The 27189-nt window shown below is 43.6% G+C and overlaps 2 protein-coding genes across 2 annotated transcripts; both read left to right on the plus strand.

The window, feature by feature from the left end:
- The first annotated feature begins 94 nt into the window (after positions 1–94).
- sec24a (SEC24 homolog A, COPII coat complex component) lies at positions 95–18320 on the plus strand. The gene is made up of 23 exons (XM_084565035.1): positions 95–626; positions 3293–3904; positions 6166–6345; positions 7320–7382; positions 7876–8039; positions 8283–8470; positions 8672–8774; positions 9363–9489; positions 9581–9690; positions 9861–9973; positions 10719–10837; positions 11023–11078; positions 11178–11384; positions 11739–11862; positions 12128–12286; positions 12880–13053; positions 13161–13271; positions 14223–14398; positions 14570–14707; positions 14841–14945; positions 15307–15399; positions 15506–15609; positions 16780–18320. The coding sequence occupies exons 1-23, from the start codon at positions 566–568 to the stop codon at positions 16892–16894; spliced, it is 3402 nt and encodes a 1133-aa protein (XP_084421161.1). The 5' UTR covers positions 95–565; the 3' UTR covers positions 16895–18320.
- Positions 18321–19560: 1240 nt separating this feature from the next.
- On the plus strand, positions 19561–27144 carry camlg (calcium modulating ligand). The gene is made up of 4 exons (XM_084565114.1): positions 19561–19716; positions 20863–21326; positions 21451–21516; positions 23253–27144. Exons 1-4 carry the CDS (start codon positions 19566–19568, stop codon positions 23442–23444), a joined length of 873 nt encoding a protein of 290 aa, XP_084421240.1. The 5' UTR covers positions 19561–19565; the 3' UTR covers positions 23445–27144.
- Positions 27145–27189: the final 45 nt, after the last annotated feature.

Genomic DNA, 27189 nt, shown 5'->3' on the forward strand with positions numbered 1-27189 from the left:
TAATGACCACCGTCTTTAATATATATGCACGGTTTAGCGAATATTTCACTAGTTCCGTCATAAATCAAATTAAGAATAAAATTGTACAAAGCTAGCAATTGTAGATAATGTTTTATGTTGCACTCTTTTTCTCTTGTTTCCAGTACATCGAAAAAAATCTGTGCACAGGAGGAAATGCCACGTGTACACACTGCGCATGCCCGACGATTTTTACGCTGATCCTTCTGGGTGATCCCAACTTCCGGTGAAAGAGGAGAAGTGTCTCACACGATTACTCCGACAAGGCCTATCGCTACACACCCGTAGGTAGTTGGACGGGTTTTTTTGGGGGGGTAATAGAAATGGCCCTGTAATTGCCAGCAAGCCACCCAATTACCTTTTTTTTTTTTAAAAAGAAACTAGGAAACGTTGCAGTGGGCGCTGCTCTGACTAAAGCCCCACATAGTCAGAGCCACAGGTTTTAAACGTTACCCCCGCGACTGCCAAGCTAGTTGGCTAGCTTAAGACGCAGCTAGCTATTCGCCAACCAAGCACCTCTAAATTAGATCCTGGTGTCTATTTCAAGATGTCAACTGCGGGATTCAACTCTCAGAATGGGACTGGGACGGGACAACCATACGCAAATGGTGAGTACCGTTTAATATATGTAGAATTAGTATTGGTGAAGTAGCTAGCATTAGCTAATGTTAACCCGCTTAGCCCAAGTAACAAGCAAACACACTAGCGGCTGTTAATGGCTCTAGTGGCTATTTGCTAACTCTTAGCTAACTGGTTTGCTCAGTTGTGCTGTAACTGAAGTAGCGTAGACACGGTGAGAGAGCTGTCACGTACGGTTACCCCGGTTAATCTTGACCCGTTACTTTAATGACTTACGATTACTAAAATAGTCGTGAGGATACAGTAATTATACGTGTTTGCTAACTAGCTAAACTTAGCCACTGTTTGCTACTTTTGGTTTGTCGAGGTGGCAAACCCAACAGGTTGACTAAATAGTCAACAGTCTTCATTAAACGTGTGTTTGTTCCATATTTTACATAAACTTTAAGGTAAATTGTGTTTTCCCTTTAAGCTGGTCGATTAGCCAGATACTTTCCTGGCATACTAAAACATCCAACGAGCATTAACTTGCCTATTTCTCACATGTCACAACTTCGGGATTTTCTAGTGTATTTTGTTTCCCAGTCCAACATGATCTCATTTGACTGTTTAGTGGTTGACTCATTGTTGTGCAGTACGGATTTTCGTTAAATACCTCTGACTTGTATGCGTTTTACTGTACATGTGGCATATTGGGTATGATCCAGGTTATGCTAAAGCCGAGATTTCTCCAGCCTGAATCAATTCTGCATTTTAATCTTAGATCACTTGCACATTTCTAAGGTGTTTTCCGCACAAACTCAAACTTTAAGGATGCAGGTGAAGGAGCTTTCACGTACGGTGCAGACTGACACGTGTCTCAAATTCTTTTCTCAACCTGAACTCTTTTCTCATTCAGTCGTGACGTTAAAAAAAACGTCAAGTGTGCTTAGAGTTCTGATCGATCTGAAACCACCATGTGTCTGACAAACCGTGAAAAGTAAAGGCAGGTGTAGTGAAGTTTCAGATCGCGCCATAATGTTAACATATTTCTTGGGGAACGTGTCGAATGTACAGTAATAACAAAGCATTAAGCTGTTACTGAACGCAGATACAAGTGTCTCCTGTAAACCTCCCATTTGCTCACACTTTAGGGTGTCCTCTTTTGACTTAAGTACAATTCCTTCCATTTTATTATTTAGCACACACCCCTTTTATACTAGAGCAAGTAAAATATATATATATAGTGGGCTGGACTGAAAAAGCATTCACTCGTAATCATTACAAGGGTTAAAGTCTTTTGCTCAGTGCTGTCAGCATTGCACTCTCAAGTCATGTTTAGGATGTTTACCATAGAATACAGCAAACAGCTTTTTTACGATACAGGATTAAACTACTGTATTAATTGCAACAGTCAGCTTTATGGTTTGAGTTAAATTGCTCCATTGTTATTTAAAGACATTGTCACATGGTGGCCACATTCCCAGCCTTTCTCACAATCAGCGTCATTGTATGATAAAATGGGCTTTAAACGTCCTCCGTTTCTGTTGTTATGCTTATATATGCAAATGATCCAAATTTAGTCTTTTTTTTAATTCTCTTTGATTGTAGCTTGATTTGTGATTGACTAAAAGGTCAGTTCTGATTGGACTAATTTCCCTGCTCTTAGAAAGGGACAAATATTTGAGGTGGATAAAGTTTCTTCTTCTATTTCTGCTCATTGAGAAGAGTGGTTTTCTAATCCCTTCTCAGTTCACCGACTTAGCTTTGCTGCTGCTTACATAGTAAAGGACTAAGTGGATTTTGGTGAATCCCTTTGCGTTACGTAATCACTTGGGGTGCAGACAGCAACACAATAGTGCTGCAATTTAACCTATTGATGTGCACGCTGTTTATTTTTCTTGTTAGATAAGAAACTCGATCTGTTTTGTGCTTCGGAAATAATCTTGCATTGTTTATTTACATTTTTCATCCAAGAAATTGAGGAGGAAAAGACAAACTTCAAGTCTGACAGCTGCACAATATGTAATCAGATTGCTTTTAACAGTGCAGAAGCGTTGTTTTTTTACTGCTGTTGTGTTCAGGACAGTAACTCAGCTCAGAGCCCCACACTTATTATCACTGAGGGCAGATCATGGTGGGGTAAATCCAAGTAAAGAGATTAGACCCTGGGCTGCGTGTTCGTTTGTTATTTGATGGATCTACGTGATTGTCACCTGGTGTTGTCACTTTCTGTACAAAGCCAACAAGTTTTCAACTATACTTTCTGAACAGGCTTAAACCTAATGAATTGCTGTAATGAATCTTGAATCACAAACTAAAGCCCTTTTTGGTCATGGAATCTGTAACATTCTTCATCTGACTGGGAATCTAATGACCGTGCTTTTGTGGCGTTGAACATAAAGCTATCTTGTAGAAGTGTTCGTAATAACTCGAGCATGACAGACTGTTGCTGAGAGAGCTGCAATCCTTGTAGTAATTTTGGCATCTGGTACACAAGAGGGAGTCCAGCGGCCCTTTTCTGTGCAATGCAGTAGCAGCAGCACTGCTCGAGAACAGTTTGAAGGAAAGAACAGTGTTGAAATGTAACAGTCCTTGAACACTTTAGTGTAATTTTGATGGCTGGATTTGGGTTATTTGGGATAGGTTGAATATGTCTTTTTCACAAACACTGACTGAAATTGAATGTCTGTGTTTTCCCTTTTCTTGTCTCCAGGTCCATCGCAGAATCCAGTAGCCCTGCAGCAGCTGCCTGGGGCCAGCTATGGCGTGACTCACCAACCAACCTACAATCCAATGCAGGCCAAAGCTCCTGCACCCCCTGGCCCTGGACTGTACCCCTCTGGGCCATACCAGCCTGTTCCACCAGTCAGCTCCTATCAACCTGGCCAACCACTCGCTTCCTACCCATCAGCTCCAGGACAGTCGCCATTGTCCAGGCCTCCAATGGCAGGCCTCGTATCTCACACCCCTCCTCAATCTGCCAGCCCCAGCCCTGGTCCTAGGCTGCCTCCCGCACAGGCTACACCCCCTCCTCCAGCTGTGTCCTCTAGTAGCTACTATCCAAGTCCTCAGCAGCCAATGGCTCCAGCGTGGCAGTACAACACAGCTCCTCCACCAATGGGGGCACCCACTTCCATGGGCACGCCTCCCCGTGGCCCTCCGGTAAATCACGTGAATCCAGCTGCAACCGTAGCTGCACCACCTCCACCACCATCATCAGCAGCAGGTTATAGCACTGCACCACCACCTCACATGTCCCAAAGCGCCACCCAACCTCCTGGCCCAGTGTTGCCCCCCACCTCTTTACATGGATACACTCAGCCAGGTAAGATTGTGAAGGCTCCGCTGAAGGACTTTTAACAGCCACATCACTGTCCAAAGGCACAAAACTATTGAAATGAAGAAATACTTGCATGGAAGTGATGAAACAGTTCCTAGTAATAGCAATTGAGAGGGTAATGATACAGTCAATCCTAAGGTCAGATCAATAAAAATGATTAATCAACCCTTACGTTTCAATAAGACCATCCAAATATAGCCAATTCAGTTTGGGATAATTATTCTCAAATCACTGAAATCATTTTTAAAATATACATCATATTTTTAACATCACGGTGCCTTCCAGCACTTTTTCCTCTGACACCATTACTATGACTTCATTGTCTTGCTTTACTGACACAACGCTGCCGATATCTATATCTAGAACGCTGATATGTTGGAGCTGGACGTTGCCCTCTGCTCCAGCATTGAACATGTTGGCTGGTTTCTTCCTCTGGCTGCCTCCCAAGCACAGAAACCCGTTCGCTCTGAAGTCCAAATGTTCAAATGAAAAGAATTTTGGTGGGATCCTTGCACGGTGGCGTGGCATGGCTTGTTAGAACAAATCCGAGTTTTAATTTCAGTTTCTGGTGCTGGCGGTGTGGTAAAAATTGAGGAGGACTGAATAAATGCGTCATAGTGGTAATATGAACCAAATGCACGCCTACTGGGAATTACTGACGTTTTTGATAGATTCTGATTGGAGTTTTATTTCCTGCTGCGATGTTAAAGGAAGTAGTTTGGGAAGTAGTGTGATTTCATTAACCAACAGGAAGTGGCTTCGTTGCGTCATATCGTATGTGACTGATTTGTGTGTGGGTTTTTTTTTTTAAAGCTAATCTTTTAATGCAGAACTTGCAGAGGTCACATGATTCTCTGAGTCTGTCACCATCATATCTCACATTGCCTTGAAAATTGCACCATCAGTACATACTGTATCTAGCCAGTACAATGAAGACAGCGGAAGCAAGGGTTAATCAGACGAAAGATTAGGTCACTGGGGAGATATGTACACTGTTAGTATATCTAGATTTAAAGTGTTACTCAAACCGCATTAATATGTTACATGTGCCCACAGCGTGGTTATAAACTCCACTGCACACACTTTGTTTTAGTCTTTATTATGCATTCTCATCTCAGCTTTATTCTGATCGTCTGTACTGATATGTGTCCCTGATATTATAGATTATTCATCTTGGTTGTTTTTAATTATTTGTATTTAAAGTTCTTTCCATACTCAGTAGTAATAATGACTGAGTGAACTGTGTGATATTGTCTTTATATATACACACAATAGAGAACATTACTGGTGCCTCCATCGAGGAGTTTGTTTGTGTACAGACAGGCCATGGGCGACTCGGTGCTCTGACGTTAGCTGGCTGCTTTAGTAGTACCACCAGCTGTCGTTTGCTGCTACTCGGTGCTTATGTTACAGCGCCTCTGTGATGTCTCATATCTTTCACGTACGTGCTGTGCTAACAGGGTAGAGTTGCTTTACATGTCACAGCGACGGTAACATAATTTTAGAAGTGATAACTCTGTTTAGATTGTGTCACTGAGGGTTGCTGTTCCACCGAGACCCTCCACTGAAGTGATAACAGAAATGATGACAGGGTTCCCACGCGTCCTGGAAAACCTGGAAAACCTGGAAAATGATTGACCAATTTTCCAGTCATGGAAAACATATGGAAAATGAAAAAAAAGTTCAAATGTCCTGGAAATTATTAAGTTATCCTGGAAAATTATTTATCTTCCCCCTGCCTTCTGAGTGAATGCAAACGGGTTAAAAGTTATGTGCATGCATGTCTTCTGGGCAACATACGGCACAGAGCTTCTCTGCTTCTAGCCAGCGCAGCGCCCCACGTGACACTACCAGCAAATCAAATTTGATTTTGTCGCTAGCTTTAGCAGAGAATTTCTGGCTTTAGCGACTTTTCAGACCCCGCGCCTAGAGACAAAAGTCGGGACTACAGTAAGTTGAAAAGTGCCAGTGTCGCTAGTATCATTCCAAAGAATGAGCGGGACAGGGGAATGTATTAGTGTATGACATGATAACTTGTCTCTGTAGCAGCTGAAAATGTCCTGGAAAAGTCCTGGAAAATAATTTCAGGTTAGGAGTGGGAACCCTGGATGAAATTCACTTTGACTTTGATGTGATTAATTGTATGAGTATTGTAATAGTCAGTGATTCTAGCTATTAAAATGTATTTTGCTTAAAGAAAAATCAAGCAGTAAGTCAAAGTGAATGATGACGCTGTTCATCACCAGGTGCTGCACCTCCTCCAATGAATCCCATGGCTCCCCACACATACCAACCAAGCAGACCCGGCTATGGGCCTCCACCTACAGGTCCTCCGCCCTCAGGCCCACCACCAACCATGAAACCCACGCCGCCTCCCACTGGACCACCAATGGCCAATGCCACACCTCCACCGCCCAGAGCAGACGGTAAGAGTTTATTTATATTTACCCCGGCCGAAACCATCGCATTGGAATAAATTGAAGAGAATTGGCTTCCTCACATTTTCTTTTCCAAGTTTTTCCTGATTCACAATTATGCGTTTTGTTAAGCGTGCATGCATGGGCATGGACTCCTGAATAACTATTGTTTGCCTAACCTAGCGACAGTAACATAGGAAGTCAGGACTTGACGAAGGGTAGGAGACTTCTGGTTGGTGGTCAACACACCAATCAGAAGGCAAACACAGGCCCAGGTGTTATGTGAGATCCAAACATTTTGCTGTTGCTGATCGTAAGAAGCCACCCGTGTTGATCGATATGTTTTGTCACTTTGCGCTTGTCCTGTACGTTCTTTTACAAACCGACCATTTTTGTTCTAATCACCTGCCATTGTTTCCCTCCCTCCCTCCCTCCCTCCTTCCCCAACATGCCAGCTCAGTGTGGGGGTGCTGTTAACAGCGCTCTGTCCCCCACTGAGTCCGACTACCAGGAGGGGGATATTGAATGTCCAGGTGTGGCCAGATCGTTAGCTGTTAGATGCTGTATCAGTGCCGTGGTGCCAGTCCTGTCCTCTCTGTGCTGTTTTTCATTGTATCGACGGATGCACTAATTCTTTAGAAAACAAGTCATGTCACTTTAACTTGACTGGGGTTTTTTTTTTTTCCAGTATTAGTGCATCCCTTGTCTCAAAACTTTCCTGTTGGTAGTTTGTTTGCATGTCCTTCATCGTATCTCCTGTGCACCTTATGAACAAATGTCCTACAAGCGCCGAAATACAAATGTTTCCTTAATAGTTTCCATAATTAGCAGCATCATTAGAATCATCACAGTTTAGTACCCTCCTTGTCTCCATCTTGCACATTTCATTCCATTTTCAAAGTCTGTGGTAACCCCCCTTGGTCAGAAATAGCAAAAGTGTCACTTAGACTATTTATATCACATCTGTGTTTTCTTTGGAACAGGAGCTGTGGCTGGCAACGGCCCGCAGGCATCAAACAACTTTAATCATGTTGACAACAACATGGGTAAGGCCATTTTCTGCCACATATTGAATTCTTCTCCCACCAACCACAAATGCAGTCTAGGTTTACGAGGTATCGATTCAAAGCTAACTGATAAATAAAAAATGTCACAAGATAGGACGCTTCCACAAAGCCCACTTATGAGTGTTATGACACATGTAAATATCTAATTATTGTCTGTGTGGTGACTAGTGCTGCAGTGCTCCATTTTTGTGCACAACGTTTAAAGCACATTTTTGAGACAAAACCTCTTGGTGTCGTGTATTTGTCATGTTTAGTCAAACCCTTATTAAATACCCGCTGGCATGAAAGTGTTTACTCGTACTGTTTGCACTGAACCATAGTGCCTTAGGTTTTGGAGCACAGTGCCTCTCAGAAGTTGCAAAGTGTTGATAGACGGATTGATGGTGTGTTGGATTTTGCCTTCAAATGGGATTCTCAGACAGCAAGAAAAGTATAGAATAACACCTCACGTATCTTCCCTTTTCTTTTATAGGTGGCCTGACCCAGCCTGGACCCCCTGGTCGACATTTGGGCCACTACCCTTCCCTCCCCCCCGGGTACCAGAACACCCCGGCTCCCCCCGCCTCTTCCTCCTTGCACCCTGCGATACAAGCCGCCACGCAGCCTTACACTCAAGCACCTCAGCCATACCAGCAGGTGAGAGAGAGGAAAGTCGCTTTGCATACAGCGTTTGCTTTCTAGTTTTGCCACGCGCGTGCACGCACATGCAAAACCACGTCCGCGTCCCTGGCTGTATGGAAACCTCAAGCCTCTTTTGTTATGTCACATACTTGAATTCTTTATGGAACAAAACTCTTTAACACATCTTTTAAAATTATGCCATTTGGGGGCTTTTTAGACACCGGTTTGGTTTTTAGGAGATTGTTTTCCTTTTGTCAGCCGCCTGGTGGCCCAGGGATGGCCCAGCTGAGCCCGTCGTTGGCAGCCATGAGCCTCCAGTCCAACACCCCAGAGTCCCTGAGAGTGGTCAACCTGCTGCAGGAGAGGAACCTGCTGCCACCGAGCCCCGTACCCGCCCCGACACCCTGCCTCCCCCAGGACCTGCAGAAAGTCAACTGCCACCCAGAGTAAGCCACGGTGTATAAACACAAGTCTTTATATTTACTGTGTCTTTCATTTGGTTATCTTATTATCCCCCGAGACTCATAAATGATGAAGTAATTGTTGTAAGAGAGTTTTTTTAATAACAGTGTAAGTACTTGCAGTTAATAACGAAATGTTACTTGTGGTTAGTTTGACTGAAGTCGTCCCTGTTTGTGTGTCTTTAGGGTTTTCCGTTCTACATTGACCAGCATCCCTCAGACCCAGTCTCTGCTCAATAAAGCCAAGATGCCTCTGGGCCTGCTGCTCCACCCATTCAAAGACCTTTCGGTAATGCCTCAGTTTAACCTTTAATGCTCATACACAACCAGTCAGATGGTTCAGCTTCAGAACACCAACTTACATTTCTCGTGTTTCTAATATAGTTGCTCTCATTGTTATAATTGTCACAGATTAACAGTGGACTGGATTAAACCTAAGGTTCCTCTTCTGGGGCCAGTGCTACATTTTGAGCAAGGCACTCCAGAGCCAGTTTTTGGATGTGGACTTAATCGCTTCTGCTTGATTTTTAAAGCAGCACCTGAGATCTATGTTTATTTTATTGCATTTATGCAAAGGAAAGGTTTGCATTATTAACTTCCAACTTAAATTGCAGCCTCATCCAGGGTTGTATTTCTTAGATTTTCTGCTTTTTTTTTCTTAGTAGGATTTGATTAAATATGCCTCTGGGGAAAAACTGTCACAATGAATTGGTCTATGTTACTGCGTTAAGTGAGGACACAAACAGCTGGGACGTTGCACAACTTAGACAGCAACAAGAAAACCTTTATTGGAGTGGCGGTTACAACGAGCCACAAGGGAACAAGACTGCCTGAAGGCGCACGTCTCACAGAGGTCGATGTTGTTCTGTTGTTGCAGCAACTTCCTGTGGTGACATCCAGCACCATTGTCAGGTGTCGGTCCTGCAGAACCTACATCAACCCCTTCGTGACTTTCCTGGACCAGAGGAGGTGGAAGTGCAACCTATGCTATCGGGTCAATGACGGTAAGAGAGGGAGTGATGACTAAGACCTCAGACCTTTAGAAATAGTTAGAAAAATGACTTGCCTCACTGAATGCTGTGTGTCTGTGTGTAGTTCCAGAGGAGTTCATGTACAACCCAGTCAGTAGATCATACGGAGAACCACACAAAAGACCCGAGGTCCAGAACGCCACCATCGAGTTCATTGCTCCTTCAGAATACATGGTAGGTTTAAGCAGTTTTATTGACATTATTCTTATGAAAGGTATCATTGTGCTTTTGTGAAACTCTTATTACGTGAATACGATTTCAAATTGTCCTTTTTGCGTGTTGCTATTGCATGTTTGTTTGTTTTTTTGGAATGAGTAACTTTTCTTTGCCCTGATTCTCTCCAGCTGAGGCCACCACAGCCTGCTGTTTACCTCTTTGTTCTGGACGTATCCCACAATGCAGTGGAAACGGGCTACCTGAATGTGTTCTGTCAGTCACTGCTGGACAACATCAATGCGTAAGTACAACAATCAGTCGAGACAAAAGGGGCCCTGTTATGTAATTTCCTCAGGTGCTTTTAAACGCCCTGGAGGACTGAAACGCAAACCTGGTGGAGGTGATTGAGACTTAATGTGGAGATAAACACAAGATATGCCGATCAGCCACAACTTTAAAAACTCATTGAAATGTCAAACCCTGAAAACTTGGATCTTGGCATTTATGTTACTTGGATACGTACCAATTTCTGTTGGAACAGACCCCACTGGCCAGCTTTCAGTCCCCATATCCATCACTGAGCGTTTGCCATGACCGCTTCACCGCTTTTCCTTGCTTGAACCACTTTGACAGCTGCTGAGCACTGCAGACCAGGAACGCCCGACAGGAGCTGCAGTTTTGGAGATGCTCTGACCCAGTCATCTAGCATCAGAGTGTGGCCCTTGTCAAAGTCGCTCAAATCCTTACAGTTGTCCATTTTGTTCACTTGCTGCCTAATATATCCAACCCACTGACCCATGCCATGATAACAAGAAGATCACCGTTATTCCCTTGACCAGTGATTATGACCAGTTTGACATAATGATATGGCTGATATATGGCAGTCCTACATATGTAAATACTACACTAACCATAACCCTTCTATATGAGGGTAAGTGAGCCAATATAGCACAGTACAGGAAGCTTTAAATGCAAATACTGTTGAAAGTAGGTACCAGTATCTGTTGTCAAAGTGCAGGCTTCATTCATCTGTGTGTTTGTCTTAGGCTTCCTGGAGACTCTCGGACAAAAGTAGGCTTCATCACCTTCGACAGCACCATCCACTTCTACAACCTCCAGGAGGGACTTTCTCAGCCTCAGATGCTCATTGTGTCTGACATCGAAGGTGAGACGCGGCCCACAGTAAAGGCCATACTCTCATTATTACACCAGCTCGATACCAGCTGCCTGCAGATGTACTTCAGGAAGTAAATGTTTAACGATGCAGACTGTCTGTGTCAGTAACTAGGCCTGTGATGGTTTGCAAATGAGTTGTATTCTCATATCAGTGAATATGTGTGTGCTCCACAGATATATTTTTACCAACACCAGACAGCCTTCTAGTAAACCTCAATGAATGCAAAGAGGTAAGGAATGTACCTTCATGCAGGTTCTTGTTCTCTGAACCTACTTGCTGGTTAAAGAAGGTCGACGATTGTTCTTGATCGTTCATATTTGTTCTTCAGCTCGTGCAGGATCTGCTGAAGAGCCTCCCGACCTTATTTGAGAAGACGATGGAGACACAGTCCGCCCTGGGTTCGGCTCTGCAAGCAGCCTTCAAGTTGTTGTCGCCCACCGGAGGGCGCATGTCCATCTTTCAGACTCAGCTGCCCAACCTCGGCGTGGGGGCGCTTCAGTCCAGAGAAGACCCCAACCAGCGGGCATCTGCCAAGGTGAGAGCTCCGGTGATGACGAGGTTTCTCCGGCGCATCGATGAGAATCCTCTATGTCCTACAGTACCGGATATCACTTCAAATATTTACTTAAAATACAACAGAACATTGCTCATTGTAGTATTGTCATGCTGATTTTCTTTCTTAGGAACTAGAATTGACAGTTATTGTTGTAAGTTTATTACAAAAGATTAGAAACATGCTCAACAGGTTTTTTTTTTTTCACAGTTAAGATGGAAAGCAGCCTTCAATCATTCGTGCATGCTGTCTTTTTGTTTTCAAAGACTTTTAGATAGTTGCTTTACATTCTGAATTTTGAGCTCATGGTCCTATCTGCTGCGTTTTCTCTTTCAGGACATCCAGCACTTATCCCCAGCGACAGACTTCTACAAGAAGCTGGCTCTGGACTGCTCCGGCCAGCAGGTGGCTGTTGATCTGTTCCTGCTCAGCGCCCAGTACTGTGACTTGGCATCGCTGGGTGAGTCCCCGACCGAATGAACCGGAGACGAGACATAGCTTCCGTAAACGAGACGAGCTTAACCTATAATTTAGTTTGTGGTTATGTTTTGCTTGCATTGAATGAGAAAGAAAAGTCCTTGGAACAACAATGTACTTATTGTAGGCTTAACAGAGGTTTATTACACCACCGGTGAACAGAAAGAGTTGTTTTTTTTATAAGCTAAGACAATCGGCATGCCTTGTTTAATTATTTATCTTCTTGTGCCACTTCTCTCTATATGCAGGCTGCATATCCAGATACTCGGCAGGGAGTGTTTACTACTACCCCTCCTACCACCACCAGCACAACCCGGCTCAGGTGGAGCGCTTCCAGAAGGATCTGAAGAGATATTTAACTAGGAAGATCGGCTTTGAGGCTGTCATGAGAATACGCTGCACCAAAGGTCTGTTGACTGTAAATTATACTTCACATTGAATATGCATCCTAAGCTTTGAGTTTTTTTGTTTAACCTTCTCCCTCATGTGTGATCGCAAAGGCTTTTCAGTGTTCCCCTTCTTTCCTGCAGCATTATTCTAATGGAAATAATTGTCTTCCCTCTAAATAATAATCTCACTTTTGATATGAACTTAATTGGTGAAATCTTCAGACTTTAAAGGATATTCTAGTTTGCTGTTAATGGTGTTTTCCTCCAGATCTCTATAGCGCAGGTTAGCTACGTTAGCATGAATCATAGAACCGCAAGAGCTGTGTTAAAGGGAAGTAAAAAAGCTGAAATATCCTGTAGAGGTCCTCTGGCCAAATGGGTGCCATAATTTTTTTTTTTTTTCTACACAGAAATTATTGTTTTAATCAATTTTATGCAATGCTGTTTAACAGTGCAGCCTTTATAGCCTCTGAATACATTAATGATGTCTGTATGAAGAACCGTAAAATATTTCTGAAGTCCGGGAACAGTAAAGTTTTGTATTTTAGTCTACTTTGGTGCACTCCAGTTGAATTGACTTTTTTTTTCCCCTCATTTTGTCTCCTCTGCAGGGCTGTCCATCCACACGTTCCACGGAAACTTCTTCGTGCGCTCCACAGACCTGCTGTCCCTCCCCAACGTCAACCCGGACGCCGGCTTTGCGGTTCAGATGTCCATCGAGGAAAACCTGGACGACATGCAGGTCGTCTCTTTCCAGGCGGCGCTGCTTTACACCTCCAGCAAAGGTGCACAAACACACACACAGCCGGGGTTGATTTGTTGTTTTGAATATTAGAAATTACACATCTCTATCTTCTCTTCTTATTTAAATAACACGAGTTTTCTCTTACAGGAGAGCGGAGGATCCGTGTGCACACACTGTGTCTACCTGTGGTCAACTCTCTGTCAGATATCTTTGCCGGGGCTGATGTTCAAGCCATCGCTGGACTGCTGGCGTGCATGGGTACGAACTGCACTGTGTAACACTTTGAAAGGAACATAGCACAAGAGAATTTAAGAGTGTTTTAGAAGGAGCTTTACAATTTGGGGTTTGCAGTTTGTTGACAACAACAGTTTATTACTTTCTTTACCATCATTTCTGCGTTTCAACTCATTCTCATTCTTTTTTGTTATAAGTCAGTATATATACTTAATAACTTTAAGTAGGGATGTGAAGGTTAACGTGAATTTGTACAACGCTCTGAAATGATTCATCATTGCCACAGTTAATAGTCTTTTATCTGGCTTGATGCTAAACCCTCGGAGGGTTTTCGTCCACTGTCCTCAGCACTGACAGATGGTGATGAGTGTTGACGGCTGTGGTTGCCGAGCAACCGTCGTTTACTGAGCAGTCAGGTGTGTCCTGGCTCGGAGAATGGACGCTGATTTCAAAATATGTTACAGGAGAGGTCGTTTCATTTTAGTCTCGTAATGAACATCAGCCGGAGACCTGTTTAAGACGTGTTAACACTGACTTCACCTTAAGCCACAGTGTCATGTGCACTACATACAACTAGTGTTTGCAAAGGATTAGCTTCCTCCCATGAAGTTGTTTTTCAAATTAAATATATCTTTCAGAGGTTAGCAGAAACTTTCAGAGGTTTAAGCCGTCAAAGTTCTACTTTGTTTTATAACCGCAATAAAAGGACATAATGTTGTAGTAATTAGTAGACTTTGTTTGTGAATACCTCATAATAAATCCCTCTACTGAGTGAGGCACGTTAATTTTGAGTTAAAACTAGAACCTTTATATACATCTTTTAAAAATACTCACTATACTATATCATTTTGTTGTGTGTAAACGCAGTCTGAGTGTTTTCCCGCCAGATAAAGTTATGAATACCACAAATAGTTGCCTGAAAGAATTCGTTTTGATTCTCAATCCTGACAAAAGCCAATGTGTTCCTCCCTCCAGCTGTGGACCGTTCAGTGACGGCCAGTCTCAGCGACGCCAGGGATGCGATGACCAACGCCGCCATTGACTCGCTGACGTCCTACCGCCAGTCTGTGCTGACCATCCAGCAGCCCGGCCTGCTGGCCCCGGCCTGCCTCAGACTCTTCCCGCTCTACACCCTCGCCCTGCTCAAACAGGTAATTATACAGTGTTCCTTTGTTGTGAATTTGGAGTAATACTTTTTTACAGTACACAGATAAAACTATTGTGAATCTTTCTGACTCCTAAGAAACTGCCTTCTTCCAGATTCACTCGTTACAAGCTACTGAGCCTCTATTGATCCAGTTTCTTGTGTTTGCACCCCGCAGAAAGCTTTCCGGACAGGCACCAGCACCAGGCTGGATGACCGAGTGTTTGCAATGTGTCAGCTGAAGTACCAGCCACTGGCCTACGCCATGCTGATGATCCATCCTGCTCTGTACCGTGTCGACGATCTGACTGATGAGGTGAGGAGAATCGAGGCTCCTCTCAGTGCCTGCACACCGTAGATTAGATTTCAATTCAATGCATTTTTTTGGCAAAGTGTTCTTGAACCAAATAGTTACTGAGGAATCTTTATTTTCTTTCCTTCATCTTCAGGGAGCTCTGAACATCAGTGAGCGGACTATCCCTCAACCCAGAGTGCTGCAGCTGTCTGTGGAGAAGCTCAGCAGGGAGGGAGCTTTCCTCATGGACGCTGGGATTGTACGTTTTAATATTAGAGCTCAAAAGAAGCTACCTATTTGAAGCTGACATCTCATATCTGCATGATGAACTGTTACCTTTCTGCAATTAGTTTTCTAAACCCTAAAGTTGCTTCGGATACAGCTTCTTTCTGCAGCTGTGGGTTATAGTGTTTGAACAGTGGTAATAAGAGCATGATAAACCGAGAAATTGTATGATTTTGTGTAAAATCAGTCCCTGCTTGCTGTTATACCCTACCTGTGCTGATGGAGCTTGACTTTAAGACATGAGTACAGGCTTCACTAATGTTCCCCTATGTTTAAAGCGCCCTGTAAAGAGGCTTTTTCACGCTTTTGACGACACGTCTTTCCGCTCTATAAAGGTGATGTATCTGTGGATCGGACGGAACTGCCACCCCAACTTCCTCACGCAAGTCCTGGGAGTTCCAAGCTACGCTGCCGTGCCTGAAAACCTGGTAGGAAACCTCATGTTGCAGCTGTCACGTTCAACAAACTGTTAGCTGCTGCCGTGTCATCGTCGTTGATGATGCTAAACGTTTGACTGTTGTGCTCTTCTCACAGTATCTGCTCCCAGAACTGGACACCGCAGAGTCTCAGAGAACCAGAGCGTTCATCGGCTGGCTGAGGGATCAGAGGCCGTTCTACCCCTCCCTGCATGTCATCAGGTGGGTATTGCAGAAGAATGATGAAGATCTTCTCTGTGATCTATCCAGTAGATTTTCACTTATTGCACTTTAAAAATTTAAGCTCTTATTTAAAATCTCCTGTAGTCTGAGCTCAGCTTCAAATATCAACCTTGCACGCAATACATAATATTAGAGTCGTGGAGCAATGGTAAATCTACTTATTGACACTCCAGTCCAGGAGGTGGCAGTGAAGCACCTACAAACTGGTTGGCTAATCATAAAACAAACAAAAAGAAGAAGAACTCGGTCTAACGAAAGAAGATTCATAAGAAAACTAAAGGCTAATCGAGTGTGGAAGAGAGAAAGTTTGGGGAGATGTGGCCAACCTGGGGAGTCTGTTTATTCGGAACTGGAGGAGAGGTTTTAACCGTGTGCCAACAGTAGAATGCCACCTGGCATTACATCGAAACATCGCTTCTCTCATTGGTTGTTGGGAAAGTACTTACACAGTCCTTTTAGCTGATAATCTAGGACGACCTTTGGCGCCAAGCGACAACCAGATTGGATTTCTTTCCTCTGAATGTCGGCAGGTGTGAAATGGGGTATAAATAAACCCAAAACTCCTTTAATCCGTGGCCAGCATTGTTCTTGAGGATTTTGTGAACGTCACATAAACCTACCAATGAAAATATTCATTAAAACTTTATCACAGTATAGAAACATGTTTCCATGTTTCCCTGTACAAGGAATTTCCTCTTTTGCCGTCCACCCAAATGCCTAACAATCAGGGATGCACCGAATATTCAGCCACTGAAAATTTTTGGCCGAGAATGGCCCAAAAGTGCAGTTTCGGTTTTCAGCCGAAAGACTTTTATCGCTGAAACAACACGGCCGAAACAGGCTGTTGTGATGACGCAAGCAACAACCGTAGCCAGCACGGGCACGTCTGCCGTGTGGACGTATTTCAATATATAAAGTATTATATAAAGAACCACGGAAGGCGATTTGCAAAACGTGTAATGCTGATATTTTGTCTTCGTCGTCGTCGTCTCCATTTTCGGTTTTCGGTTTCGGCCAAGAATTTTCATTTCGGTGCATCCCTAAAAAGATGCATGTAATATAAAACAACTATCCACAATACGGCAAGTCTTGAGCAACTTCAATTAACAGCTCTTTACTTCTTTCCCCACTCTCTGTCTCGTGACTCAGGGACGAGAGCCAGCTGAAAGCCAGCTTTATGCAGAACATGATCGAGGACCGGACAGAGTCGGCCCTGTCGTACTACGAGTTCCTCCTCCACGTCCAGCAGCAAATCTCTAAATAATCTTCGGTGGATCTGTGGAGCCGGAGGAACAGCGAAGCAAGGACGCGCATCGGTGTATGTGTGTGTGTGCGTATATATGTATATGGCGTGTGTGTGTGTGAGAGAGAGAGAGAGAGAGTATGAGAGAGAGAAAGCAGGGATGCTCCTTGCTCCATCTCCAGCTGTGGTCCACCATATCTCTGAGGAAAACCTGAGCTGAACTGACGTGAGGCATCGGCCAAATAAAATTATGTGACGGACAGAGCGACGATGTTATTTGGCACTTTTTACCCCGGCTGAAGCCACGTGTTGGAAGGAAAAAACAAAACAAACAAAAAAAAAAAAAAGAAAAAACGGCAAGAAATCCACGATGATTATGTCAATGATTGAACAAATCAGTGTTTATTCTCATAGAACAATGCTGTCTAAGTGAGGGTATCGTTCAGATACAGTACAGGCAAACACGTGCGTGTGTGTGTGTGTGTGTGCGTGAAGTGTTTTTTTTTTTGTTCACAAAGCACAGTCGTCTTTACTAACACGAGTCTATACGTGAGGAAGGTTAGCGCTCAAAGACTGTTTATGGGTGTCACCTGGAGTATTTGTACACACCTGAGCTCTAACAACACTCTAATAATCTAGTACCTGAAGGATAGAGCGTGTGCTTTTTATTATTTGACAGTCATTATACATGTGTGTTGAACAAACCTGTAGATTCTGTTAAATTTTTTTAAAGGCGAGCGAAGGCAGGCCGCTGTCTTCACGCGCCCTGAATGTGTGGATTTGGCAGTGGAAAGTCGTTTCATTGGTCGGATCTGTCCTCGTGTCATCTTTTCTCTGTCTGGACACACTTCTGTTCATTTCTCTTTTTTTTTTTTTTCCTGATTAATTTATGAGACTCCCAATCTGATTAAATTCTATAATTGCCTTGTATGGGAACTCACTTTTATTATTAAACCTCTGTTTAAATACAGACTCTATATATATGAAATATTTTAATATAATAGGATATGGGAAATTCTTTAACACAGACCATAACAAAGCCATTGTGATCTTTTAATCTTGCTTATTGATACTTGTATATTGAACAGACTGCATTATATAAAGGTTAAGAAATGCTGATGATTTTAGTAGAAACAACAAGGTGAAATGACGCTAAGAAAATAAAACGCTTGGGACTTTTTAAATGTAGTTTGTGCGTTGGTGGGTGAACAGTGTTTATTTCTGTGGAAACGAAGACTTTGACGCAACATGGACCAACACAGTCACGATTTCTCTCGAGTGAGTTTGAATCAAGATTTTTTTTTTCTTTTTTTTTTTTGATTTGGTCTGATTTCATACAGTTTGTAATCTATGTATTATATAAGCAAGAAAAAAATGTATTTAGGAACAGACGAATATGTTTTGGTCTTCATGCACAAAATTGCCTTTCATAAAAAAAACTCCTGAAAATAAAAATAGTCTTGTTTTTATTGTTTAAACAGTAAACTGTGAAGGTTTAGACTCAAGCCACCAGAGCTGGGATTGAGAATCTTTAGACTTTAACCCCATTAACTTGTGACTGCACCGGTCCAGAGGGAATAAATGACCCCAGAAAATATCTAATAACTTAATTTCCATCATTTGGCTTGCGAAGTTTAGTTATTATTTTTCGCCTAAAGAGGAAAATATGTCATTATATCCAAAAATTGAGTTGAATATAAATGTGCAATTGACTTTACAGAGCACACAAAGTTATACAAGGACTTAATCAATTAAAAAGCGCTCGGGGGAAGGAAGGAATAAAATAACACAGCAATTCATTCATCTTCTGTAACCGCTTGTCCTCTGGAGGGTCATGGGAGGACTGGAGCCTATCCTAGCCGGGGTACACCCTGGACAGGTCTCCAGTCTATCACGGGACTAACACAAAGAGACAGACAACCATTTACACTCACACCTACGGCCATGTCTTTGGACGGTGGGAGGAAGCTGGAGTACCTGGAGAGAACCCACGCAGACGCAGGGAGAACATGCTAACTCCACACAGAAAGGCCTCAGTGGACCTAAGGATTCAAACCCAGAACCTTCTTGCTGTGAGGCGTCAGTGCTGACCACCACACCACTATGCCGCCATTTATGAGCCAAGTAATAGGCTGTGACAGCAGTGAATGAATGAATGAACGAATGTTTAAAAAAAAAATCTGCAGCCCACACTTTCTAAAAATAGTTAAAAATAAAAAAATGCCATAACATTATGACCACTGAGAAGGGAAGGGGATAACACTGATTACCGGGTTGTCATGGCACCTGTCAGTGGCTAGGGTATATTAGCCTGATGAAAGGATTTGACGACTCTCTTGTTATTGTTTTTTACTTTATAGTTGCCACTCGGAACAATTTATTTATTTTTTTTTTTTTTAAATAAAATTTTACCCGTTGAACATACAAGAGTCTTTCTTAGACTTATTTTTAGTGGGTTTATTGTAACCTAAACTCGCCCCTCGGGTCGACTGTTGAAAAACCCACCGACGTAATTCGGCCGCGCCTCCGCGACGTCATCACCATGAGCCGATTCTCGTGAGTGTTTGTTCTACGTGCAACGCTTGATTCAGTCTCCTGGATCCTTTGTGTCGACAGTGAGCTGTTGAATCGCAGCTTTTATGTTGCGCAGTTAAGCTTTTTTTTTTTTTTTTTGAATATAACATTTATAATCATGGAGTCAAACGAGGCCGGCGAAGAGAAGACGGGGTCCCTGTCGGCGGCGCAGAGGAGAGCCGAGATCCGGAGGAGAAAGCTGCTCCAGAATTCAGAGGACCGCATGAACAGAATCGTGGGCTACGCCAAAACCGAGTCAGAAAATAACGGTAAAATAAATCATAGTCGACCCACGTAACATTGTAGTGCTGCTGCTAGGTGAATCTTTTCCGATCAGGCACAACATTATGACCACGTTTCCTAATATTGTGTAGGTCTCCCTTGCGCCTCCAAAACAGTTGGGACTCATCAGGGAATGGACATGGGCCTTCTGAGGGTGTCCTGTGGTGTCTGGCTACAGGATGTTGTTAGTCGGGGGCCTTTGGATCCTATAGGTTGAGGGGAGTTGCCCCTATGCTATGGGGTGGGGGTGCCGGGTCTGGTCTAGGTGGGTGCTACATGTCTAAGTAACATCCACATGAATGAATACCAGGTCCAAATGTCAGCGTATTACTCAATTGTCACAAGACGGTCAATGTTATTTACTTCATCCTGCTGCTACTGCAACAGCCCATAAAAGCGCATTGAAATAAATAATGAATGAACCGGTGACAGAAAACAATCCAGGGTCAAATTAAGTGCCCTGTCATCACTGATCAGTATTTATGTAAGGCTGATCATCTGCTGACTCATCCTGTGCATCTCTGCCCTGACTCTGAATGGTGACGAGCATCTTTCACTAAAGTCCTCCCTGGACTTATGTCTTACTGAAATAATGTGACCAAAACATGTTCTGATTGTGGCATTTTAGAGTTGAAAAAAAGACATAAATTGCTCAACTTTTGTATTTTTAGAGTGCAGAAGAAGAATTTTTAGTGTCAGTATGTTCTTACCCTTCTGAAGTTTGTACTCGCACAAAGAGCATACTTGGAGCAGTGGGAGGGCTTAGGTCTCTTGCTCAAGGGAACATCAGATGTGGGTTTTGAGGGAGATGAGCTCCACCCTCACACATTTCTTCCGATTAGTCCTAGGATTTGAACCAGTGACCCCCCCCCCAGTCTCAGAGCTTCTTCTCTAACCACTGTGCACACACATTCTGTTGTGATGTAGGGTGAAAAAAGTACTCGGGCTGGATTCTAAATGCATGAAATTATGCCACAACTAACTATCGCGTGCACCAATTACTGCCATGTAATAGTACACGGTGATTATGGCTTTCATCATATTCCAGAGCTGCAGGGAGATTATCTTTGAGATAATGTTTGTCCTTTTTAAATGACCTATAAAGTATTGTTTCCTGATCTTCTCCTCAACAGGAGCGTCCCGCCGTAACACAGAACCCCGTTTCCACCTCGACCTCGACAGGACGGAGCCGTGGTCTTCCTCCTCATCGTCCCCAAGACCCTCCCCCTTCCTGCCGGAGGCCTCTGGGCTCGGCAGCCGCTCCCACAGCGCCACCCCAGAGAGGAGGGGCTCGCCCCTGCCGGACTGCAGCGAGCCGCCCGGAGCATCTCTGGAGGACGACATCGGGGGAGGGCTCCGGCAGAGGCCTCGCGGGGAGCGGGCGTCGGATGACATCAGCGGCTCCCCCCGCCGAGGCCTCCAGAAGTACCTGTCCCGCTTCGACGACGCCATGAAACTCCGAGGTCAGCTGGCCAACGAGAAGCCGGCGGAAGACGGGGGCTCTGACGCGGAGGAGCTGGATCCCTTCAGGATCTTCAGGCTCATCGGCAGCATCCTCCTCGCGGTTTTTGTCAGGGTTTTTGTCTGCAAATATCTGGTGAGTCTGCCTGCTGTAGATCATTTACGCATGCATTTATGCAGCCGTGCTCTACCAGACATTGTGTTAACGCTGCATGTGTTGTTGATGTGACTCTTCTCATTTACTTTTTTTCCCCCCCTAGTCAATATTTGCTCCATTTCTGACCCTTGAGCTGGCCTACATGGGATTGTCCAAATACTTTCCAAAGGTGAGTTGCACAAGATTATGATTAATGGCATGTACACCAATCAGCCACAACATTATGGCTACCTTCCTAGTATTGTGTAGGTCTCCCTTGTGCCTCCAAATCAGTTGTGACTCATCAGAGAATGGACATGGGCCTTCTGAGGGTGTCCTGTGGTGTCTGGTAACAGGATGTTGTTAGTGGGGGGGCCTTTGATGGGAGGGGACTCTGTGGATCATCCCACAGATACTTGATCAGTTTAGGATCTAGTGAATTTGGAGGCCAGGTCAATACCTTGTGCTGTTCTTCATGTTTTTTTTTTTTTAGTTGTTCCTAAAGCATTTTTGTGTGTGTGTCTGTGTCAGGCTGCATCCTGCTGGGGATGTATGCTGCCATGAAGTAGTGTCATTGCTATGGGGTGGGGGTGCCTGGTCTGGTCTAGGTGGGTGCTACATGTCTAAGTAACATCCACACCAATGAATTCCAGGTTCAACGGTTTCCCAGCACAACATTGAATTGTCACAAGATGGTCAATGTTATTTATTTCTCCTTTCAGTGGTCATAATGTTGTGGCTGTGTGTTTCTTTGTACATGCAGAGTGTATATTAGCAGCAGACAGGTTAGATTATAAAGACTGACATCAGCGGCTGTATATTATGTGTTGCTGTTTGTCATAACTGGTTTGGTGCACAGTTCCTCACAAGAGTCAGCGGCGGTGTTGACTTGAGGAAGTCTCATTAAGGCGTGGCCCTTTGTTTGTTATCTGACCTCCTCATGCTCTGGATGATGGCTACGGACTGGTAGCAAGTAACAAGTTATTTGTTATCAAGGTGCAAAAAAAAAATGATTAAAGGGAACTGCACTTAGCAAAAATTATAAACATTTAAATCCAGTCTGTGTTAGAGTAATAGCAGGTTGAAGGTCAGATACAGTTAATATCTGAACTGATTTAGAGGGTTTATTTCATTGTTGTGTACTTATGGAGGAATCATTTGGGTAAACACAGAATCACGTTACAACAGAGTGAATCAGTTTGGTTCTGCGGGATCCATTTATGCCGGGATCTATTTACAGAAATGACCACAAGAGCTATGATTGGTCCACTTGGTGGTAGAGCGTTTCCGTTTTAGTATTTCCGGCTGCTTCTCCGCCAGTGACTGTTTTGGATCAATGAAGATGGAACACATCGAGGAAAGGTTAACGGAGGAGGTTCGGAGATACAAACATTTGTACGACGAGTCTTTGGTGACGGTTCGGCGAAAGTTTCAGTCGCAATTGTTGAAAGTGAAGCAGGAAGTAGAAACAAAAATGAACCCGACTGGCAAAAAAGACACAGCGCCGACTAGTGTTTGGGTGGAGTTGTTACAGAGCGAGCCAGACTGACGAGCGCACAAGTATAAATGTCTTGCACCGGCGCAGGCTACGTACGTAGGTTACGGCGTCTGTGTCTCACAGAGGTATAAACTCCACTTTAGTCGTCATTAAACCTCAGCTCTTTGTGTTTTTTTTAAGCAGCTCAGATATAAAGTATTAACTCCTGAGCTTTAGATGCTGGTTGGTCTATTTTTGGACTTTGAACGGAGCTTTCTCCCCGCTTCATCTCTTTATGCTTAAGCAAAGCCGCAACTAGTCATTTGTTTGTTCTTAATTTGCAGATTTGACTGTAATATTTTTTATTTTTTGGGACGTTTTATTGACGTCTCTTTCGTGGAAGAAGGAAAAAAAAGTGATCATTAGTTGTTCATACACTGTGTCTCCAGGTAGAGAAGAAGACCAAGACCACTGTGCTAACGGCCGCCCTGCTGCTGTCCGGCATCCCCGCCGAGGTCATCAACCGCTCCATGGACACCTACAGGAGGATGGGCGACGTCTTCTCCGACCTCTGCGTCTACTTCTTCACCTTCATCCTGTCGCACGAGATCCTGCTGCTCGTCGGCTCAGAGACTCCCTGATGGGCCCGGCTCCTCCGCCCGCTTCCGCTTCTTCTCGTCCCCTCCCTCTGTGTCCCGTAAGCAACAAAGGCATGCTCTCTAGCGCCCTTCCGGTGCGTGTTTGTTGTCTGGAAAACGGATCCCTGCTGCCCGACGGTCGGGGTTGAACGCAGCCTGGACGAGGATTTCCACTAATCTACACGCAGTCCTGTGTTAGTTACAGGCCTCCAGGTTATTATTTGTGAAGTTAAGCAGATAAACAGAAGGACAGTTTATGCTCTCTCTTTTTTTTTTTTTTATGTGTGACGAATGTACAGGCATTTATTGCACCCACGTCATCGTGAGTCTGACATATTTAACACTGGAGTCTGTTCAGGGGGGCTGGGCGATATCTCTGAAACTGGCATCTGACATCGATTCCCGCCCACAAAATGTTTTTCCTAAATCACATGACATTAGTAATGGAAGTAAATCTTCCAGTGTCTTCATGATTTCTTTGAGGACTCTCATGAAAACAAGAAAACGTCCGTTAAGTCACCGTCTTTGGCAGAAAGATGCAACTCTATGGAAGGTACCCAGGCGTCTGTCTGTCTGTGGAGACGCTTGTTAGTGATGAGACAACCGTCGCCCAGCAGATATGTTTCTGCCAGAGACGGTTTATGTCCACGTATGGGCAACACTGACTACATGATAAATATTACTTTAGACTGACTGAAATCATTCTGATCACAGATTCCAATTTAAGTGTTTACATGTAATAATCTGATCAGATATTTATGTTAACACGCCCCAAAACACCTTAATATATAACTTAATAATAATAATAATAATAATAATATAACTGCCAGAAATATGACGGAATAAGATTTTTTTTGTTGACAGCATTGATTTCACAGCAGATCTGGCCTCGTTCACCCTTTTTTTAAACGCTTCTCTAAGGGACTCGTTGTGTTTCCATATTTCTGTCCCTCTCTGAAACCCCGTCAGCTGATGTTTACTCCGCACGCTGCAAACTTGAGCAGAAAGAATGGATTTACTCCACCCAGAGAGGAACGATTAGAGCAAGTGTTTACATGGTTACCAGTCGCTAATACGCCTATCAGCCACAACATTATGACCCAACTAATGTTGTTAGTGGGGGCGGGGCCTATGTGGAGCATCCCACAGATACTTGTTTGAATTTGGAGGCCAGCTCAACACCTTGTGCTGTTCTTCATGTTTTTTTGAGTTTTTACTAAACCTTTTTAGTGTGTGTGCCTGTGTCATTGCTATAGGGTGGGGGGTGCCTGGTCTGGTCTAGGTGGGTGCTACATGTCTAAGTAACATCCACATGAATGAATGCCAGGCCCAAAAGTTTCCCAGCAGAACAGTGAATTGTCACAAGATGGTCAATGTTATTTAGTTCTCCTGTCAGTGGTTTTAATGTTGTGGCTGATCGGTGCATATTTTCCTGTTGAACAGATGAACAATATTGATTACACCACTCCTCTCAATACAGTTCGAGGTCACGTGAAATGTTTTCGTCCTGATTCGGACATTATTCTGATTGTTGGCGAAAATGCGGCAACTGTTTGTTTTAACAACCCCTGCTGCAATTACCAGTTATTGCCACAGGGGTCGCCAAATCGAACAAAACTCACATCTATATTAGAGATTGCTACTTTAACTGAAACGCAGTGGTTTCTGGGACATTTCTGGGGCCTCATCTAATGAGTAACACTTCTGAAGCGAGCCTCGCCTGTAGCCATACCCAACAGGAATGTTAGACAAAAAATTCTTAGCTTCTGTTACATATTCTGTGGAATCAAAAATGTTACGTGACGTGTTTTGAATGAGTTTGCAGACTGGCACGCGCTGGACAGGCCGTCATATTCTCAGTCGACGGATAAAAACAGCAGTCGTCTTGACTCCTGTGAAACCAAATCTGCTGACAAAATGAAGAAAACTGCCCGTGAGACATTTTATTTTGGAGGTCGCTGACCTGCTCGTTAACATGCTACACTATGATTGTCACATTAGACAGGCCTGAGGTACATCAAGCAGCGTTGTGACCAGTGCATTTTCAGTTCATACCATGAAATTAAACTTTATACAGTCAGAAATCATTTCATTTTAAGAGTACCCTTCTTAAAATAACCAAACTTATTAAAGAACTCTCGCGATTGACGGGTCCGTGACTAAATTATGCAGGAATGTAAACGCAGAGTTTTACTAGAAGTGACAGAAGCAGATGGTTTTCCTTTCCCGTCGTGCAGTATATCATCATCATCACCCCTGATGACTGACTGCGACACCTCTAGCCACACAGGGACCTCTGCAGCTGTGTCAAAAATAGTCACCACCGTCGGATAAGCTTGCAAAAGTGACATAACACAGACCCTCGTGAGCATTTGCTCTCATATTTCTGATTTAAATCTTTGTTCATTTGTGTTTCGGAACCCCCCTGACATGACTTAAAGCTTTCTGAGAACACGTGACAAGAGAGAAGGAAAGAAGATAAGGGAGCGGGGCAGTGGTCGGCCATCTTTTGTGCACACTGACGGTCTAATTGTAGCAGGAACAGTATTGTGGTCCGTTCGGATCAGTCAGAACACGTTGGCTGCTAAATACGTACACAAAAATAAAACTGACGAAGAGCTCTGAACACCGTCTTCTTATTTAGATTTCAGTAAACTATGGTTTACACACTCGGCCTTGCAGCCTTCCGTTAACGAGAGATTACAAAGATGGGAACATTACAAAACACTTTTGAAGATTTCTTCCTGGGGGAACTTTCTAGAGCAACAGTGGTACTTCGAATCGTTTCGTATTCGTGCAGCAGCAACGCTTTAACTTCTGTTTCCTGATGTGCTCTGAAAGGGTCCACCTGCACTACGAGCAAACTTCTACACCAGACGAAGCTTTTAGTCCTAGTATGTGCAGCGTGTTTGAAATAGCAGTGAACGTCACACACGGTGGGAATGTTTTAGGTTTCTCCGGAAAGTACCGTCGCTGCGGTTTCTCGCGAGGCAGGCCGTGCGAGTGTCGAGTGATTCTGGTGACGTGTCCCGCTTTGCTTCGTTCCGGCCTCATTCCTTCCTACACACTGCTTATACTCTCTCCTCCTTCTGCGCTTCATAATTTAATTGTTATCCAAATTAATTTATTAATGTGAATGTCCTTTTTTTTTTTTTTTTTTTTTGTCTCGTGTAAATGCATCGGTGTGATTTATCCTGAGACTTGTCTGACCTACTTGATTGTTTTTGATAAACATTTACAGAAAAACAAAAAAATGTTTTTATTGGCTCTTACAGTATCTTGTATATGTGAATTTCAGTAACAAATTAAGTGTTGATGTGAAGTCTCTGCTTCGAACTATGAATAATCGGACAATATCATACCAAATAAATACTACTTGTGTGACATACAGACTCTGGCTGTTTTTCTCTGTTGGTTGGTGATATCATTTTCAGGTCATACTTTAGAAAATACTCTATTTGACTTTATTACTTGCCATTAATGTTGTTTTGTTTTTTTGACCGGTTACCTGATCAGAGTCAGAATACTTTATTAATCCTTCAAGGAAATTGTTTTGTTGCTGTTGCTCCCATAAGGTGACAGTTGCTAGTTAACAAAATACCTTAGGCTCCGTGCGGACCTCTAGAAAGAGAAAGTGGGATTTGCAATAATTTGGTACAATAATAATTTTACATTTTTAAGCATTTTACCCCGTCTCTTGCCCGATGACAACTGGGATAGGCTCCACCCTTCACAGGAACAAGCGGTT

This window comes from Chelon labrosus (assembly GCF_963514085.1).
Source record: "Chelon labrosus genome assembly, chromosome: 17".
Taxonomy (NCBI): domain Eukaryota; kingdom Metazoa; phylum Chordata; class Actinopteri; order Mugiliformes; family Mugilidae; genus Chelon; species Chelon labrosus.